General features: G+C 38.9%; 1 protein-coding gene across 1 annotated transcript; it reads right to left on the bottom strand.

Moving 5' to 3' along the window:
- Positions 1 to 4,791: 4,791 nt before the first annotated feature.
- On the bottom strand, positions 4,792 to 8,489 carry LOC134590005 (triggering receptor expressed on myeloid cells 2-like). The gene is made up of 4 exons (XM_063444372.1): positions 8,385 to 8,489; positions 7,094 to 7,490; positions 6,783 to 6,902; positions 4,792 to 5,188 (listed from the first exon to the last, which is right to left on the bottom strand). Exons 1-4 carry the CDS (start codon positions 8,428 to 8,430, stop codon positions 5,005 to 5,007), a joined length of 747 nt encoding a protein of 248 aa, XP_063300442.1. The 5' UTR covers positions 8,431 to 8,489; the 3' UTR covers positions 4,792 to 5,004.
- Positions 8,490 to 14,408: the final 5,919 nt, after the last annotated feature.

Genomic DNA, 14,408 nt, shown 5'->3' with positions numbered 1-14,408 from the left:
AAGCGCTCCAATCAGATCATTGTCCACTCGGACCCCTGTCTGGATAGCTCACGAGGGCACTGCAACGGCCATTGCTGAATGTCCTCGCGGCCACAGCTATTCGCGCTGCAATCTGACCCTGACTAACCCCACGACGCACATGTGTACCTAGTCGATGGACTAGGTACATTCTTTAGACTTGTTCAGCAGAGAGATCTCTGTGGACATTCACTGCATGGACAGATCACTTCTGATGTTCATAGACAGGTTTTAGAGGGTTACTTTTTTGACAGTCCACCACTTCCTTGTTGCCACCACGCTGTGGTCCACCCTCCCCCAGTCCTAGATCCATTCCACCCAATCCCATGGTATAGAACAAGGGTAAGCCTGTACATGCATGGATTATAGTTCACATGTAATATAGCCTCTGTGTATTATTTTGTAATGTATAAATGTATATATATATACACATTACAAAATAAACAGAGGCTATATTACATATAAACAAAATAATACACAGAGGCTATATTACATGTAAACTATTATTTGAAATAGTAATAAAAATTATGGCAGTTTTCCTTAGAAATCTTTAAAAATGTCAAGTCCTACGCTACTAGCCAGTCCTTAAAAGTTACATGCCAATTTAAGCATTTTAAGTACGGGATGCATTCCTTTCCTGAACACTTTAGGGGTTAGAAGGAATTAGGAATATTGTGGGTGGCTAAGATTTATCATATAAGGAATGTGGTAGGTATTTAGGGAAACTGTTCTCTGCATTGAGCTTCTCTGTAACGATTTGAAAAATGTATATTTTTGTTGTGGTTACAGAATGTGTTTTTTTTTGTATGGACTCCTACCACACTACATATTGTTGCCGTTTATTATCCAGTGTCATTAAATTACATTATCTAATTACATACATAGCATGGAATGAAGTGGAGAAAGGGGGGAAGTAGCACATGTAACATTTTTCTGTCTAAGTGTTGTTATTGTTTATTCTAGTACCTATGTTTACACTTATGTAAATCAATTCATGCAAGACATTAAAGGACCACTATAGTGCCAGGAAAACATACTCATTTTCCTGGCACTATAGTGCCCTGAGGGTGCCCCCACCCTCAGGGACCCCCTCCCGCCGGGCTCTGGAGAGAGGAAGGGGTTAAAATCTTACCTTTCTCCAGCGCCTGGCGGGGAGCTTTCCTCCTCCTCTCCTCCTTCCTCGGGACGTCATCGGCTGAATGCGCATGCGCGTCAGGAGCCGCGCGCGCATTCAGCCGGTCTTATAGGAAAGCATTTACAATGCTTTCCTATGGACGCTGGCGACTTCTCACTGTGATTTTCACAGTGAGAAGCACGCAAGCGCCTCTAGCGGCTGTCAATGAGACAGCCACTAGAGGCTCTAGAGGCTGGATTAACCCTCAGTATAAACATAGCAGTTTCTATGAAACTGCTATGTTTATAAAAAAAAAAGGGTTAATCCTAGAGTGACCAGGCACCCAGACCACTTCATTAAGCTGAAGTGGTCTGGGTGCCTATAGTGGTCCTTTAAAAATATTAGAAAAATAAACTTTTTACATCTCAAAGACAAATTAAGTTCACAAACACAGTTGTGTGTCCTTTTTGCTCTTCATTCCCCATCTCTAAACTTTTTTCACATCTCTCATACGGTGAGAAAAAGAGAGAGAAATGGAATCCTTGATGGTTTTATAATAGGGACCAGTGAGATCTGAGACTTTAAGTCTTAGAAGAATTATTGTACTCCCAGGTGTGGGCATGCAAGCACGCACACACACCTAAATCCTTCTGTAGTAGTGGGTATTGAATCATGAATAAATGATGTTATATTTTAGTTAATGTTTCCCATATGTTGATGTGTTTGTAACCCTGAACTAGTGTACAACACATGGAACTGACTTACATATTATAATATAATGGAAGAAAAATCCAACAAAAGTTTTTTCATTTTTTATTTTGGAATGGAATCAGGAGAAAGTATTCAGGATATTGCACATGTTATGTTGGATTGGAAGCAGAGATATAAGCAAAGATAAAGTTACTGCTAAGGAAAAAAAAGTGCCAGTCCAGTAGAAGATAGATCATTCTGAAGAGAAGGGAACAGAAGAGAATGGTGGGGGAATAGAGGGTTAGGTTACACAGTGGTAACCCCAATAGTTGTTACCAAGGAAGGGCTTGTGAGAGATGTTAGCGTCAAAGAGACCACACTGCATGATAGTGGTCAGCTGGCTATTTGCATATTTTCAGTAAAATCTCACTGGAAATTAAGGAGATGGTTTCTGAGCAACCAGACACCCATTTAGCAGAAAGTGAAATATTTGATAACATATGTGCTGATTCTCAGATACCAGGTTTGCACAGGTACCCGTATAATAGCCCCTTATTTTCTAATATTTTGTTTAAGGAGATATATTCAGTTAGTTTATTTTTATTAGTGTAGCTAGGAATTGTGAAGAAATTACATAACGTTTAAACTTTTGGGCCAATATAATCAGAAATCACTGAGATGCTATTTTAGGCTACAATTTAAAATTCCATTGCCGGGGGCGGGGCCTGGCCACTGAGCAGACTGGTCGCACTAAACCAGAGCTCCGTGTAGGAACCTGCAAATAAGCGACTTATTACTAACATATCACGCCGTACTTACTAATTTAGTGCAGCAGAGCATCTGTATTGCCCCGGGACTCAGCTGGACGGATCGCTGTGCTCGGAGAGGCCCTCTGGAGCTGACTCGGAGTTGCGGCCTACCAGCAGATGCAAGCGTGGGAGAGGCAGCCGACCTCCCCGCGAGCTGTCCTGCAGGAAAAAGCTGCAGCGCTTAGGACCCCGTTTACCCCCCCTTGCCGGTGAGGGATATCCCGGCACACTCAACGGATAAGCTAACAGGCTTTGCCTTAAGACGACAAGCGGAACCAGGCAACTCACCTGATCCAGACACAACGCACTGCAACACAGCCAGAGCCAAGATGGCGACTGTCATGCTGACGACATACGGCCTGCTGGAAAATTACGAACAGCGGCTGGATGCACTCTTCAAAGACTTCTGGCAGAAACTGTGGCACAGAGGGGCACAAACTAAGGGGAAGCAGAAGACAACCGACAAGCGGCGGCACCCACCTCCCGGTGGCATGAAACACGTGGCAGGTGGGCCTCGGAGCACCCGACCAGCCCCCAAACCACAGAAACCCGTGAAGAAGAGAGACAGCTTGAAAGCCACATCCTGCCCAGTGTCGTCCACCGCTCGCTCCTACCCTTCGGGGCTGAGGCCTGCGCCCAATCGAACGTCTACCACCATTAAGCAATCACGACTCAGGAGAAGGCCCTCTCATGGAATTTACAGAAGAGCTGCAGAGGCCACTCGGCACCTCACCGATCGGAGTACTCAGTTGCGACGCTCTGCAGGCCTAAACGGACTACCCACAGGCCTCAACCACCCACCGACTGGTCGACTCTCACTCTGGCAGGCAGGTCTGCACAACACCACTTTGGGGGACAATATTATACCAGCAGCTGACGTGGGCTAAGTGACTCTCGTGATACTTAAGCTAACTGTCTTATACTTGCCGATCTACTTATGGTTAGACAGTTTAGTACATTTAATTTTGCCAGTGTATTAATGTTTATGGTTTTGCCTAATGGACACCCCTAGCATGCCTCTGTGCTGCATCTTTTACTATGACACGCACCTTAGTTGCCAGCATGATTTAATCTGCCCTAGCAATCACCAAGTCTTCTAGGTTTTCTATGCCTGAATACCCTCTCTCAGTTGTGTGCTGAGACACATTTAGCAAGCCTGAAAAACACTGTCTAGTCCTACACCGACCAAAAGGTGCTAATTATCGAATACCTTACTACTGGTTACCATGTCGATATGACAGAGTGTGCTACTGCTGTTGAGGCATGGCAGGCGTCTTTGTATGGTAATGAGATGACACTTGTGGAACTCATACTACAACGCATAAGATAGGAAGTAGCTCAGAATGGTTGCCTGATCTGCCATGACTGGCTCCTGCCATGTGGCAATATTTTTCATGCACCTACAGGACCTTACCGTGTAAGCTGTGTTTTGCGTCAGGTTTAGCTAAACAATTACTGCTAGATGCTAAATGACCTGTGTGCAATAACTGTTGAACCCTGCATACATATAGAAACAAACAAAAATAATGTGTGACGAGTGCCACTGTCAAACTCTTATATATCTTGATATATATGTTGGGGTGGGGTGGGCTACCAGGCAATTGATATTTTATTTTCTAATTGTTTTTGTTATATACTTGATCTTACTACACTCGCCTCCAAATTAGCATCCAGCGAGAAGTTAAATTCTTACTCTGTTTTTATTCTTATACTTACTCTTCTCTCCGTGCACTAGCCCGCATTTACTTTAGCATTTACTAACCATCCTATAGGGTGGAACGACATACTGTTGTTGCTAAGCTACTCAGTGCATATGCTGCACTTCGTGGCCCTATTTTTGTTTTAAACGCCAAGCACTGTGTCTCTTTTCTTGCTATAATTGTTAAAAATGTGCATTATTAACGCAATGTCACAAAATTGTACTACTATGCCTTTTGAATTGTTTGCTATAGCTATTGTGGCTCTGCAAATATGTTTGTAACTACATGCACAATAAAAATAAAGAATTAAAAAAAAAAAAAAAAAAATTCCATTGCCAGTTTTCCCCAATTGTCACTTTATTAAGTAATTGACTGTACTGATGCATGTTAAAATGTTAAATAGTCCAATAGCACAGTTTTATAACAGAAATATCCTAACAAAATGCTCATTTAGCCCCCCCCAAAAAAACATATTGCACGATACATGATGCTCTATTTTTTTGTATCTACATCACATGATTAATACAACTGTTCAGATAAATTCCATGCATGACAAGAAATTACGTAGATATAACATATAACAATTAATTGGTCAATAATGGCTGATTTTTTTTACCATCATTGAATTCTTTCCAATTGTCTGTAATATCTTGGCTTAATACCACAATGGATGTTATCTCTGACAATAAGCCTTGTTGAGATGTTCTTTCATGGGCGCATAGTTAGTGTACAGAGGGGTAATACTGAGTGCCTCGGCTTCATATACATAGCGTTCCTCATCAAAAACATACACATTAATTTCTTCATCAGGAACTGATTCTTCAATTGCAGATGTTAGTGGTGATTCAGGTCCCACTCTGAGTGGAAACAAGGATAGATACATGAAGACAAAAATACTGTTGGACACTTGAGAGACATCAGAAAACAGGGGATACTATACTATGATAGTCACACTCAAGGATGCTATCTCATTGGCCCAAAAGGACAACTGACAGTATAGCATATAACATATTTGTGTCCATTATGACTGCAAGTTGATCAAGAAATGTTGGATGTTTAAGAATGTTACAATTATTTATTTCTATTTTTCAAAGTTTGAAACAGTTTCTAATTTTCTTGGCATATATGAAGTAGGTTCACCAATAAACATCATTGCCTTCTTTATGAGGTAAAAATGTAACACCTCTTCTTTTGAAAGGACGAGAGGTCAGAGGTGTAATACCTAGTGGCCTAGAAGGGAGGGGCAGGAAAGGTGGACTCTTAATGCTTCACCTTCCATGTTTAACCTTATTTCTGCTAGGTTTGGGCTTACAATTTTCAAATCCTATGCTACAAGATACTTACTAGCCTCTGCTGGGAAAGGATAGGCCAGCAATACATGCAACCTTCCTGCCCTCAAGCCAGTTAATTGAAGTTAGATCCCAGTGAAATTAGAAATTTAATATATTAACATACCTGTAATTAATTCACTTATCAGGGAAGTACCCCTCCACATCTAAATATACGAGGTAGAGAGATTAATTTGATTGTGATCTCTTTCCACTAAAATCTTAGTGGCCACTGTTATAATAAGATGCTGCTTTTTAAACAACATTAAGAGCAATGGTGAATCCATGAACACTGTTCAGGACTGAATTTCCATTCACTAATGACTTGTGGAAATTTTAAACTCTGCGGTATGATGTAATTTCACATTATCCACTGTCTTCAACACAACAAACAGGAAGGAAAATACATTTGTGCTTAGGGTGTAAAAACATCCTAGACCCATGATTCACAATCGCACAATGCAAGTTACAAAAACGCTGGCCACTGTGATATCGTAAAAAGAATTCCATAGTTGATGGGGATTTAATATAAATATTAATATAACTGAAATGAAAAATATGTTCTTGTCCTAAAATATATGGTAGATATTTCAAATGTTAACTACACAAATCTTCAATAGCAGTCCAAAAGGCACATGCTTGTTCATGATCAAGACCATACCTTCCAATATTTGGAGTTACACATTTTGTATGTGGGTGGCAGGTCATAAGGGGTGGGCTACTGATTTGCCACCTGTAATAGGGCCATTCCAAGTTGACTGACAGCTTCCTTGGCCAACCACACAAAGGTCTTCTCACACACAGAGAGAATCTGAAGTGCTCTGCCAATGAGCTGCATGCATTGAGTTCCCATGTGCAGAGCGGTATCTAGTGATGCATAAGGCCAGTTTATACCAACCATCCTAAACTGCAGATATCTGTGCTATTAAATTTGCCCCCTGCGAGCATGTAGGGAATGTTAAAAGAAAACAAGATATACATTCAGAAATTAAAATCTATGTTTATAGACCTTGACTTCTGTTTTTGTGTTGCGCTCCCAAATACGAATTTGCAGCTAACTCCTACACAGGGGATATTGCATCACATCCCTTCCCCATTACCACATTTAAATCCCTTCACTCACCTCAGGTTTTGTTGGCTTCTCCACCAATACCACATCAGTCCCATTACCAACAGTTTAAACAGCAGGAGACCGCTCCCTATAATGGCCCACGTCATTGCAACCTGTGATCCCACAGGAATCCTATTAAACATTAACCATATATAATAAGAGTCACATCCATATATGCTTAAAAAACAAACTCAACACACACATTGTGTTAATAAATATAGAATGTCTTAGACATAAAAGGTCCCATGTAGGTGAAACAGAATTGGATGATGCACAATATAAAACACATGTATAATTAAACATTTCTGTATCATTTAGCTTACCTAGAGGTGCTATAATCTATCAAATCAAAAATACTTGATTTGGGATCTTCCAAGACCTTCACCAGAACCCTCTGTAATACGCGAACTTTTGTTTCAGTGAAAGATCGAGACTGGCATTGGTAGATGCCCTCATCTTCCTTCTGCACCAGTGTTATGTTCACCGTGACAATGCCAGCACGTGTATTGTCTGAGATATTAGTGAAGTTATTTCCATTTTTTTCATAAGGTGTCCAGAAGCTGTGCATAACGACAACATCATGGCACTGTCCAAATTTATCTTCCTTACACCATAGCTTCTTTCTCCAGCGGTCACGGCGGTCACTGTAGGGGCAGCCAATACTGAAAGTGTCCCCAAGGTGGCCTGATAATACAGTAAGATTGCTTGCAAAAGACATACCTGAGGAGCACACAAATATGTTTTAGACAATGCAGGTGACATTTTAAAATAAAAAAGAAATAGCAAAGTGATTTAAATAAACAAAGAAACTATAAAATAATTATCAAAAAAGCAGGATAGGCTCAGTTCCAGTAATTCCAAGCACCTGAAAAGCAAGCATGTAACATGCATCTATTAGAGAATCACCTAAAATATCACCATGATAAGCCATGCACAGCAGGAAAAACAAAAACAAAACAACAACAAAACACAACAAATATAAACAGCATTATTGCCTTAAACATAAAAAATAAATTCTTTATACACTATTAGGAAATGTACCATGGTATTATACATAAAAGCATTTGCATATAAACTATCTAGTCAAGATGTTAAGTCTCAAAATATCCACTTGCTACCCACAAGAAGAAATAAGGTACGCAGAGCATTTCACTATGATGTGCATCTGAGATTTATTTTAGTGAAAATATGATGTCTATTGAATACCCAACTCTCATAAGGGTCATTTTCTATTCTTTTTTCTCACTTAAATAAGCTAAAACTTACCTAAACTACTTTTTAAATATTACCAACTGAACACGTTTAATGCTATTTAAAACGTTTTTAAGAAATAAATTGATCTAGTGAAAACCACGGTTTTAGAAAGATGGCAATCTTTATCTTTGTCAAACTAAGGATCTTTTTCAGTTTGGCACACAGAATCAGGTGAGATTTTAAATGGGGGCATTTAAAGCCTCCAAAAAGTTGTTCCCAGGCACACTGAGCATACTTCTTGTACATGCCTATCCCTAAGAACCAGTCCTTTTATCTTTGGCACTAATAGTCCTACTATTTGCCTAAACCCGTGCATGATATCTAAATCTTTGAGATTCTAGATAGAAAGCAGGTTCTTACCTAGGACACACGAGAGGTACAGGATAATGAGCAGGTAGGTGTCCATCTTTTGTGAAGGGTAAATGAAGTAGAAGACTCAATTCATTTTGTTATGCGATTCCACAAAAAATGATCACAGAAAGAGGAAGCTGTTAGATCATGTCCTACAGATTAGGCAATAATTAGACTTTTAGAAGCACAGTGTGAACGTCACTAAGTCACAGGACAAGAGGGCATACAGCTGTGTTGTGGGTGGAAAGCTACATCCTTCGTAATGCACATCCCAGATTTGAATGAATTGCTTTTGAAGCAGATGTTGTAAAAGAAGGCCGTTACAGTGCAGTGTTGAGAAAGAAGTGGCAGACATAGAATATCCTTCTCATGCAGTTTGACAACTGCTTATAGAACTATTTATACTTTGATCTCTGCAATTCTCTTTTTAAAATTATTTTTTTCGTGTCATTTTACTGTTTATATACTTCCAGGAATGGATTTACTTATGTAACATTTATTATGTAGTGCAATTATCCTTTATCTAGATTTGCAATATGATTCAGTCATCAATGAGTAACTTATAACTCTGTGAGTTATAATTCCATCACAGAGTACTTTGTAGCACAATGCACACATTTATTCTTTTGTTTGTTGTTTTTGATAAGTTTAGAACCTTGCATAATCTCTACGATTCAGTGAATTTGTCATGGCAATGTTCTTGGCAAAAACATAGGTGCACTGACTGGACAGATAAATGAATACTGCATGTGCCATAACAACCCACAGCTTATTATGGTTGCACATGTTAAAGCAGTAAAGAGATTCCTGGTTCCTTAGAGAAACACTCCAAGCACCATAATCACTACACCCAGCTGTATTGGTTATAATACCAGGAATGCTTTGGTTCCCTCCCAGAGTATATATTCAAACCATTAGCAGATGGTTTGATAACTTACCTAGGGTTTGTCCCACCTCCATCTGCGCTGATACTCTCGATCAATAGGCTTAGCTCATTAGAGATATTCTAAGTTCCTTGCAGAAGCTTCTGGCTCCATTTGAGACTGTGATCGCTGCCCGGTGGACCCCCTGTAATTGTTTTTTTTTTTTTTCTACTACTCATTGTTTTTTTCCATTAATTGGCTACTTCTGATCACTTTATCTGTGAACTAAATGGTGAACTAAATCAGTGTCCAGCAAAATATATACATACAATTTTCCCGTTCATGGATTGGCCAATTTGTGTATTATTTTGGTTTGTCAAATTTTTTTGCCCAAAAATGGACAAAATAAATTTGCCTAAACCAGAACACCACAAAACCGCCTGAAACCAGGCCAATGAATTAAATATTTCCACCATGAAAAATGCTGGTGTGTTTAATGTCAAGGTCTCCACATAGGTAAAGAAAATACAAATAGCATGTCCAGAGAAAAGTTTTAGTCAGACGCTGGAGATACAGAACTACAAATAGCCCAGGAAAGTCAGGGATTTTGGAAGTCAGTATAAGAAAAACCTCAAACTGTGCCAAAACCCCTAACTGTGCAAACACTACTACACAGCAAGAACCTCAAAAAGTGCCTTATTACTGGACCAGTGAGTATATATAGGAGTAATTAGTGAGTTCGTCAACCAATATCTCCAAAATGTAACCACTTTGGCAATAAGAAACAGGTATTAAATTAGACATAAAGGTAACACAAGAAACTATCACAGAGTGAAGTTTAGAGACAGAGTTAACCAGATAGACAGGGCTAGATTGTGCATCTTTCTAACCACATACACATATTACAGCACCACCTACAGTTGAAGTCTGCCAAACAAAGACATACATAAAAACTGATGTTCCTGCAGTAGCAAACACACACACACACACACACACAAATATTAGTGATATATTAGAACACCCAGGGCAAAACTACAGTATATTTAGATGATAAGTCAAATTGCAGAATGATCAATTAGACATTTTACTCACACTTACATTGACAAAAAATTTAATATTTAAACTTTGTGTACATATCTGCATTCTTCTGATTGACCACAAGGTGACAGTGTCTCCCCTCTGAAGCTTCAAGATGAAATTAAAACCTTGTGCTGACTGATATTTAACATCATAATAACACAGTAACCTAGACTGAAAAAAGGCTCAAGTCCATCAAGTAAACCTTTCACGCATTCCTGTTTTTGCTTTTGATCCTGACGGAAGCAAAAAAAAAAAGTCGACTGTTGTGCCTCAAAAAGGGAAAAATTATTCTTTTTTTAAAATTCTTTATTTTTCTAGTGCAAGGATGAATGTACATGTTGAAGAAGACATAGGGTAAAATTACATTGATACAGTATTGCTTATCCAGTTATGGTTTGTAGTAACATTGCACTCTTTTTTTTTTTTTGTTAACTTGTGTGAATACCAATAAGAGTTAACTTTGGAAAAATTATTCTTGGATGAAAATAGCAGCGATTCACTTCAAAAATCTCGACTTCAGGCAAATATAAAAAGTCGCCATTAAAAAGGGCAACAATGTAATGACAGTAAACCTCTGCAAAAAAAAGTCATCACATTAAAAGGGGCACAAGGGGTAAAGTAATATACCCATGCTATATATGTTTCGGTGGATTTAAAGGGGCAAGCATAAGCTCCAGAAGTTCTTGCGTACCATCCTCCAGGTAAGAGTCAAATGGTTTAGTTATAGCATAATTAGGGTACATACACATTACATTATGGCAAAAATGGCAGAGTTATGACAAACACAAAGACAAGAAGTGAAAATTATGGTACCCATTCAAGATCTATATTTGATGCATATTTGTTAATTATAAGGAATTCGTCAAATATAATAGTGATAGTGCCCTTTAATAACCTGAAAAACGTGGATACACTTCTTGATAAAATTGTATTTATTTTTGTAGTGTTCTATTTTTTTCATAACTAAAATCCTATTTTACCCATGGCAATTTTGTTGCATATTTTTTCATTTTCGTCTCTAATGTCTTTTTACTGAAGGCTGGAGGCTGATTTTGCACTGTATGGTCAAAGTGGGGGTTTTCCCCCATCGATTTATAAATTTCAGTTATATACAATACCCCTTTTCATAACCCTCAAAATATTTCCCCCCTAAGTGCATAATGTTACCCAGATACATTGATTCTTATTTGCCATTTGACTCCACAGACCAACATCCTTCCCAATACAGAACATGGAACTATAGCTTCAATTGCTGCAGCATTGATTAATACATTTAAGAGAATTAGAAACAATTCAGGACTCCGGAGTACTCCATATAGCACTGTTCAGCTAGATAATGCTTCATTAACATCAGCGCTCTATGTTCTATCTTTAAGTCAGTTTTCATTTAAAACACAGGTTTTTACATAAGTCTATCTATTTTAATTTGTCCAGTAAAGGTCTGTAGTCTGTTATGGCACAGCCCTAATAGTCTACAACCACTTAAAGTGGAGGATACAAAAATATATCATGTACAGTCAAGGTTCCAAGCAAACAAATATAAATGTAAGAACCTATGGCATAGAAATTATTCAAATAATATCCAGTCAAGGAGCACAACCATTAATATGAAGAAAAAAAATATTATTATATAGGTACAAAAAAGATAGACATCTCACAATGCATATCAGAACAGATCAAAGCATGACTCACATGCTGATAATATACAGAAAATTATCAGAGGTTCTATGATAGTATTCAAGCAGGATGTATAGTAAACAAATACTAAAATATCAATGTAATCAATAATTGATAGAGATATCAAATCCTAACAACCCATCAAAAAAAGATATAGAAAAACAAATGCATACCAGAACTAGTGAGAAGAGGGAAGAAAAATTAATCAGCAAGCCCCCAACGCATCGGTAAAAGAGATGCCTTTATCAAGGGAGCCTGTTGTAAAAGAGTGAGACAGTGACTCACCCTTATATACCCAAATAATAAAAACCATGAGAAACACCTGAATGTGATGGGTGGCCACCCATATTGATTTGGATCCTCCGAACCATAATCACTTGATTATGGCTGCCAAGGAAACCAAAGAAAACACAAATAAATAAAAAAAAACTTACATATATATAATGATCGGTAGGAAAAGAATATATCTACAAGTAAAATGAAACATAACATGATCTGTGTAAGAAATAAGGTCTCATAGAGAGAAGAAATATAGCAAATAATAATCACATACTGTTGAACCAGTCGGAGGCATTTTAAAGCTTACAATATCCTCAGACTCTTGCCGCTACATCAAAAGTTGTACTTGGATCATTAAATCTGATCCATATTCAAATAAAAATGGAACTAATGTTGAATATACAAAAATTAAGTAGAAAAACAACTGTTTGGAAGAAATGTTGGGAGTTTATTAATAAATAGAGCTCCTAATAAACATTTAGTTCATTAAAGTTGGTCTCTATACAAACTAAAAGTAAAAGTTAAACTGTGTTTGATTGTATATACTTTGGACAATATAGATCATAAGATATATACTCTCACCCGATATGTTTCCTCCCCTCTCTCTTGCTGCATTGTCCTGTCCATGTAGATTTGTAAGTCAAAGTATTGTATTTTTTTTTTGTATGTAATTACTGTAATGTAATGTCCTGTATTGTCTTTTTTGTATGAAAAAAGGAGAAAAGAAAGGGTAAACCTTTATAATAAAGATTATTTAAAAAAAAAAAAAATCTGATCCATATTCAGAACCCGGTAACGGCTAAATCTAGCACACACCCACCTATTCCGATCGTTTAGGAAACATATAGCCACTCGCAAAGGTGAATGATGAGGTATGGAATGCACCGTGCATTCCAATACATGAAATTAGAGTAATAGCGCGATATGTGTAACGCACATGTGTGAAACGTCGCTTGGAACGCATCTTGCGTTCCAACTATGCCCAAACCCATAATAAAAACAATGACGCGTACCCTACTGGTCGGAGGTTATAATAGCACAGACAAAAAAATAGATTAAATTGGAAGTGTCAAAAGACCTTCAAATAGCAGAACAAAAATACAAACGGCAAATACATTGAATAAGCTGCAGTCGTTTTACACCATGCACGTTGAATCTTACGTTTATACCAGACTACTAATTCTGTCTAGGGAAGCTGATTAGTACATTACTTTGTAACCTCTTATAACAGAGACTCAAATTATGTAGAAGGGATTAGTTTATTGACCCAATCTTCTAATAGAAAATTAGCTTAATGACCCATTCTTTAACTGTGTGTGTTTTTTTTGAATGTATACTTTACACCATCCTCATTAGACCAATCCCAATGTCAAAAAGGGTCTCCACTGCATTGGGAAAGGTAGTGCTACAAAAGTAAACATTATGAAAGGCAGTGAGCATTGTTGGAACTAATGTAGAGAAGGCCCTGGTGCTAGAATTTTTTGTGCCCCCCTAAGGCGCAAGGTTGGCCAAAATGTAGAACTACTGTACAATTCCCGTGATGCTTTGATCTACCACAGGGCCTGCTGGGGGCGCCCACCGGGATACTTTCTGATGGGCTCCCCCTGTCTGGGGCCGCAGTGCTGGGCGAGCGGCTCTTGAGCCGCCCCCTTCCCACCACCTCCCCACCACCTCCCCACCTCAGGTCACCCCCGAAGCTCTGCTTACCTCGATGACAGGTGCCTGCTCTGCCGAGAAATACCGGAGAAATGAGAGGAGGAGAGGAGGACAGGAGGCAGGCTACTCTATCATGGGAGGCGAGGGAGGCTGTACTTGCAGCTTCCCACTACTCCCTCACGCGCCCTCTGTGATGCCGGGAGCCGGAATATGACGTCATTCTAGCCCCGGCAAACTAAACAGCAGGAGCTGCCCCACACTGGACCCCAGGGAGGATATGAGGCTGGATGTCTGAGTGTGTGTCAGTCTGTGTCTGTCTGTCAGTGAGTGTTTGAATGTCAGTGAGTGTCTGTGTGTGTGTGTGTGTGTGTCAGTGAGTGTCTACCTGTGTGTGTGTGTGTGTCAGTGAGTGAGTTATGTATGTCAATGAGTGTCTGTCTGTGTGTGTGTCTGTCTGTCTGTCAGTGAGTGTATGTCT

This window comes from Pelobates fuscus, chromosome 1 (genome assembly GCF_036172605.1).
Source record: "Pelobates fuscus isolate aPelFus1 chromosome 1, aPelFus1.pri, whole genome shotgun sequence".
Lineage (NCBI taxonomy): Eukaryota > Metazoa > Chordata > Amphibia > Anura > Pelobatidae > Pelobates > Pelobates fuscus.
This window is presented reverse-complemented; position numbering and strand designations above follow the sequence as displayed.

Coding starts and splice junctions, on each gene's coding strand:
- LOC134590005 (XM_063444372.1), bottom strand. CDS start 8,430: ATGGACACCTACCTGCTCATTATCCTGTACCTCTCGTGTGTCCTAG. Junction 7,491..8,384: donor GTACCTCTCGTGTGTCCTAG/GTAAGAACCTGC, acceptor TGTGCTCCTCAG/GTATGTCTTTTGCAAGCAAT. Junction 5,189..6,782: donor AGAAGCCAACAAAACCTGAG/GTGAGTGAAGGG, acceptor GTTTCCACTCAG/AGTGGGACCTGAATCACCAC.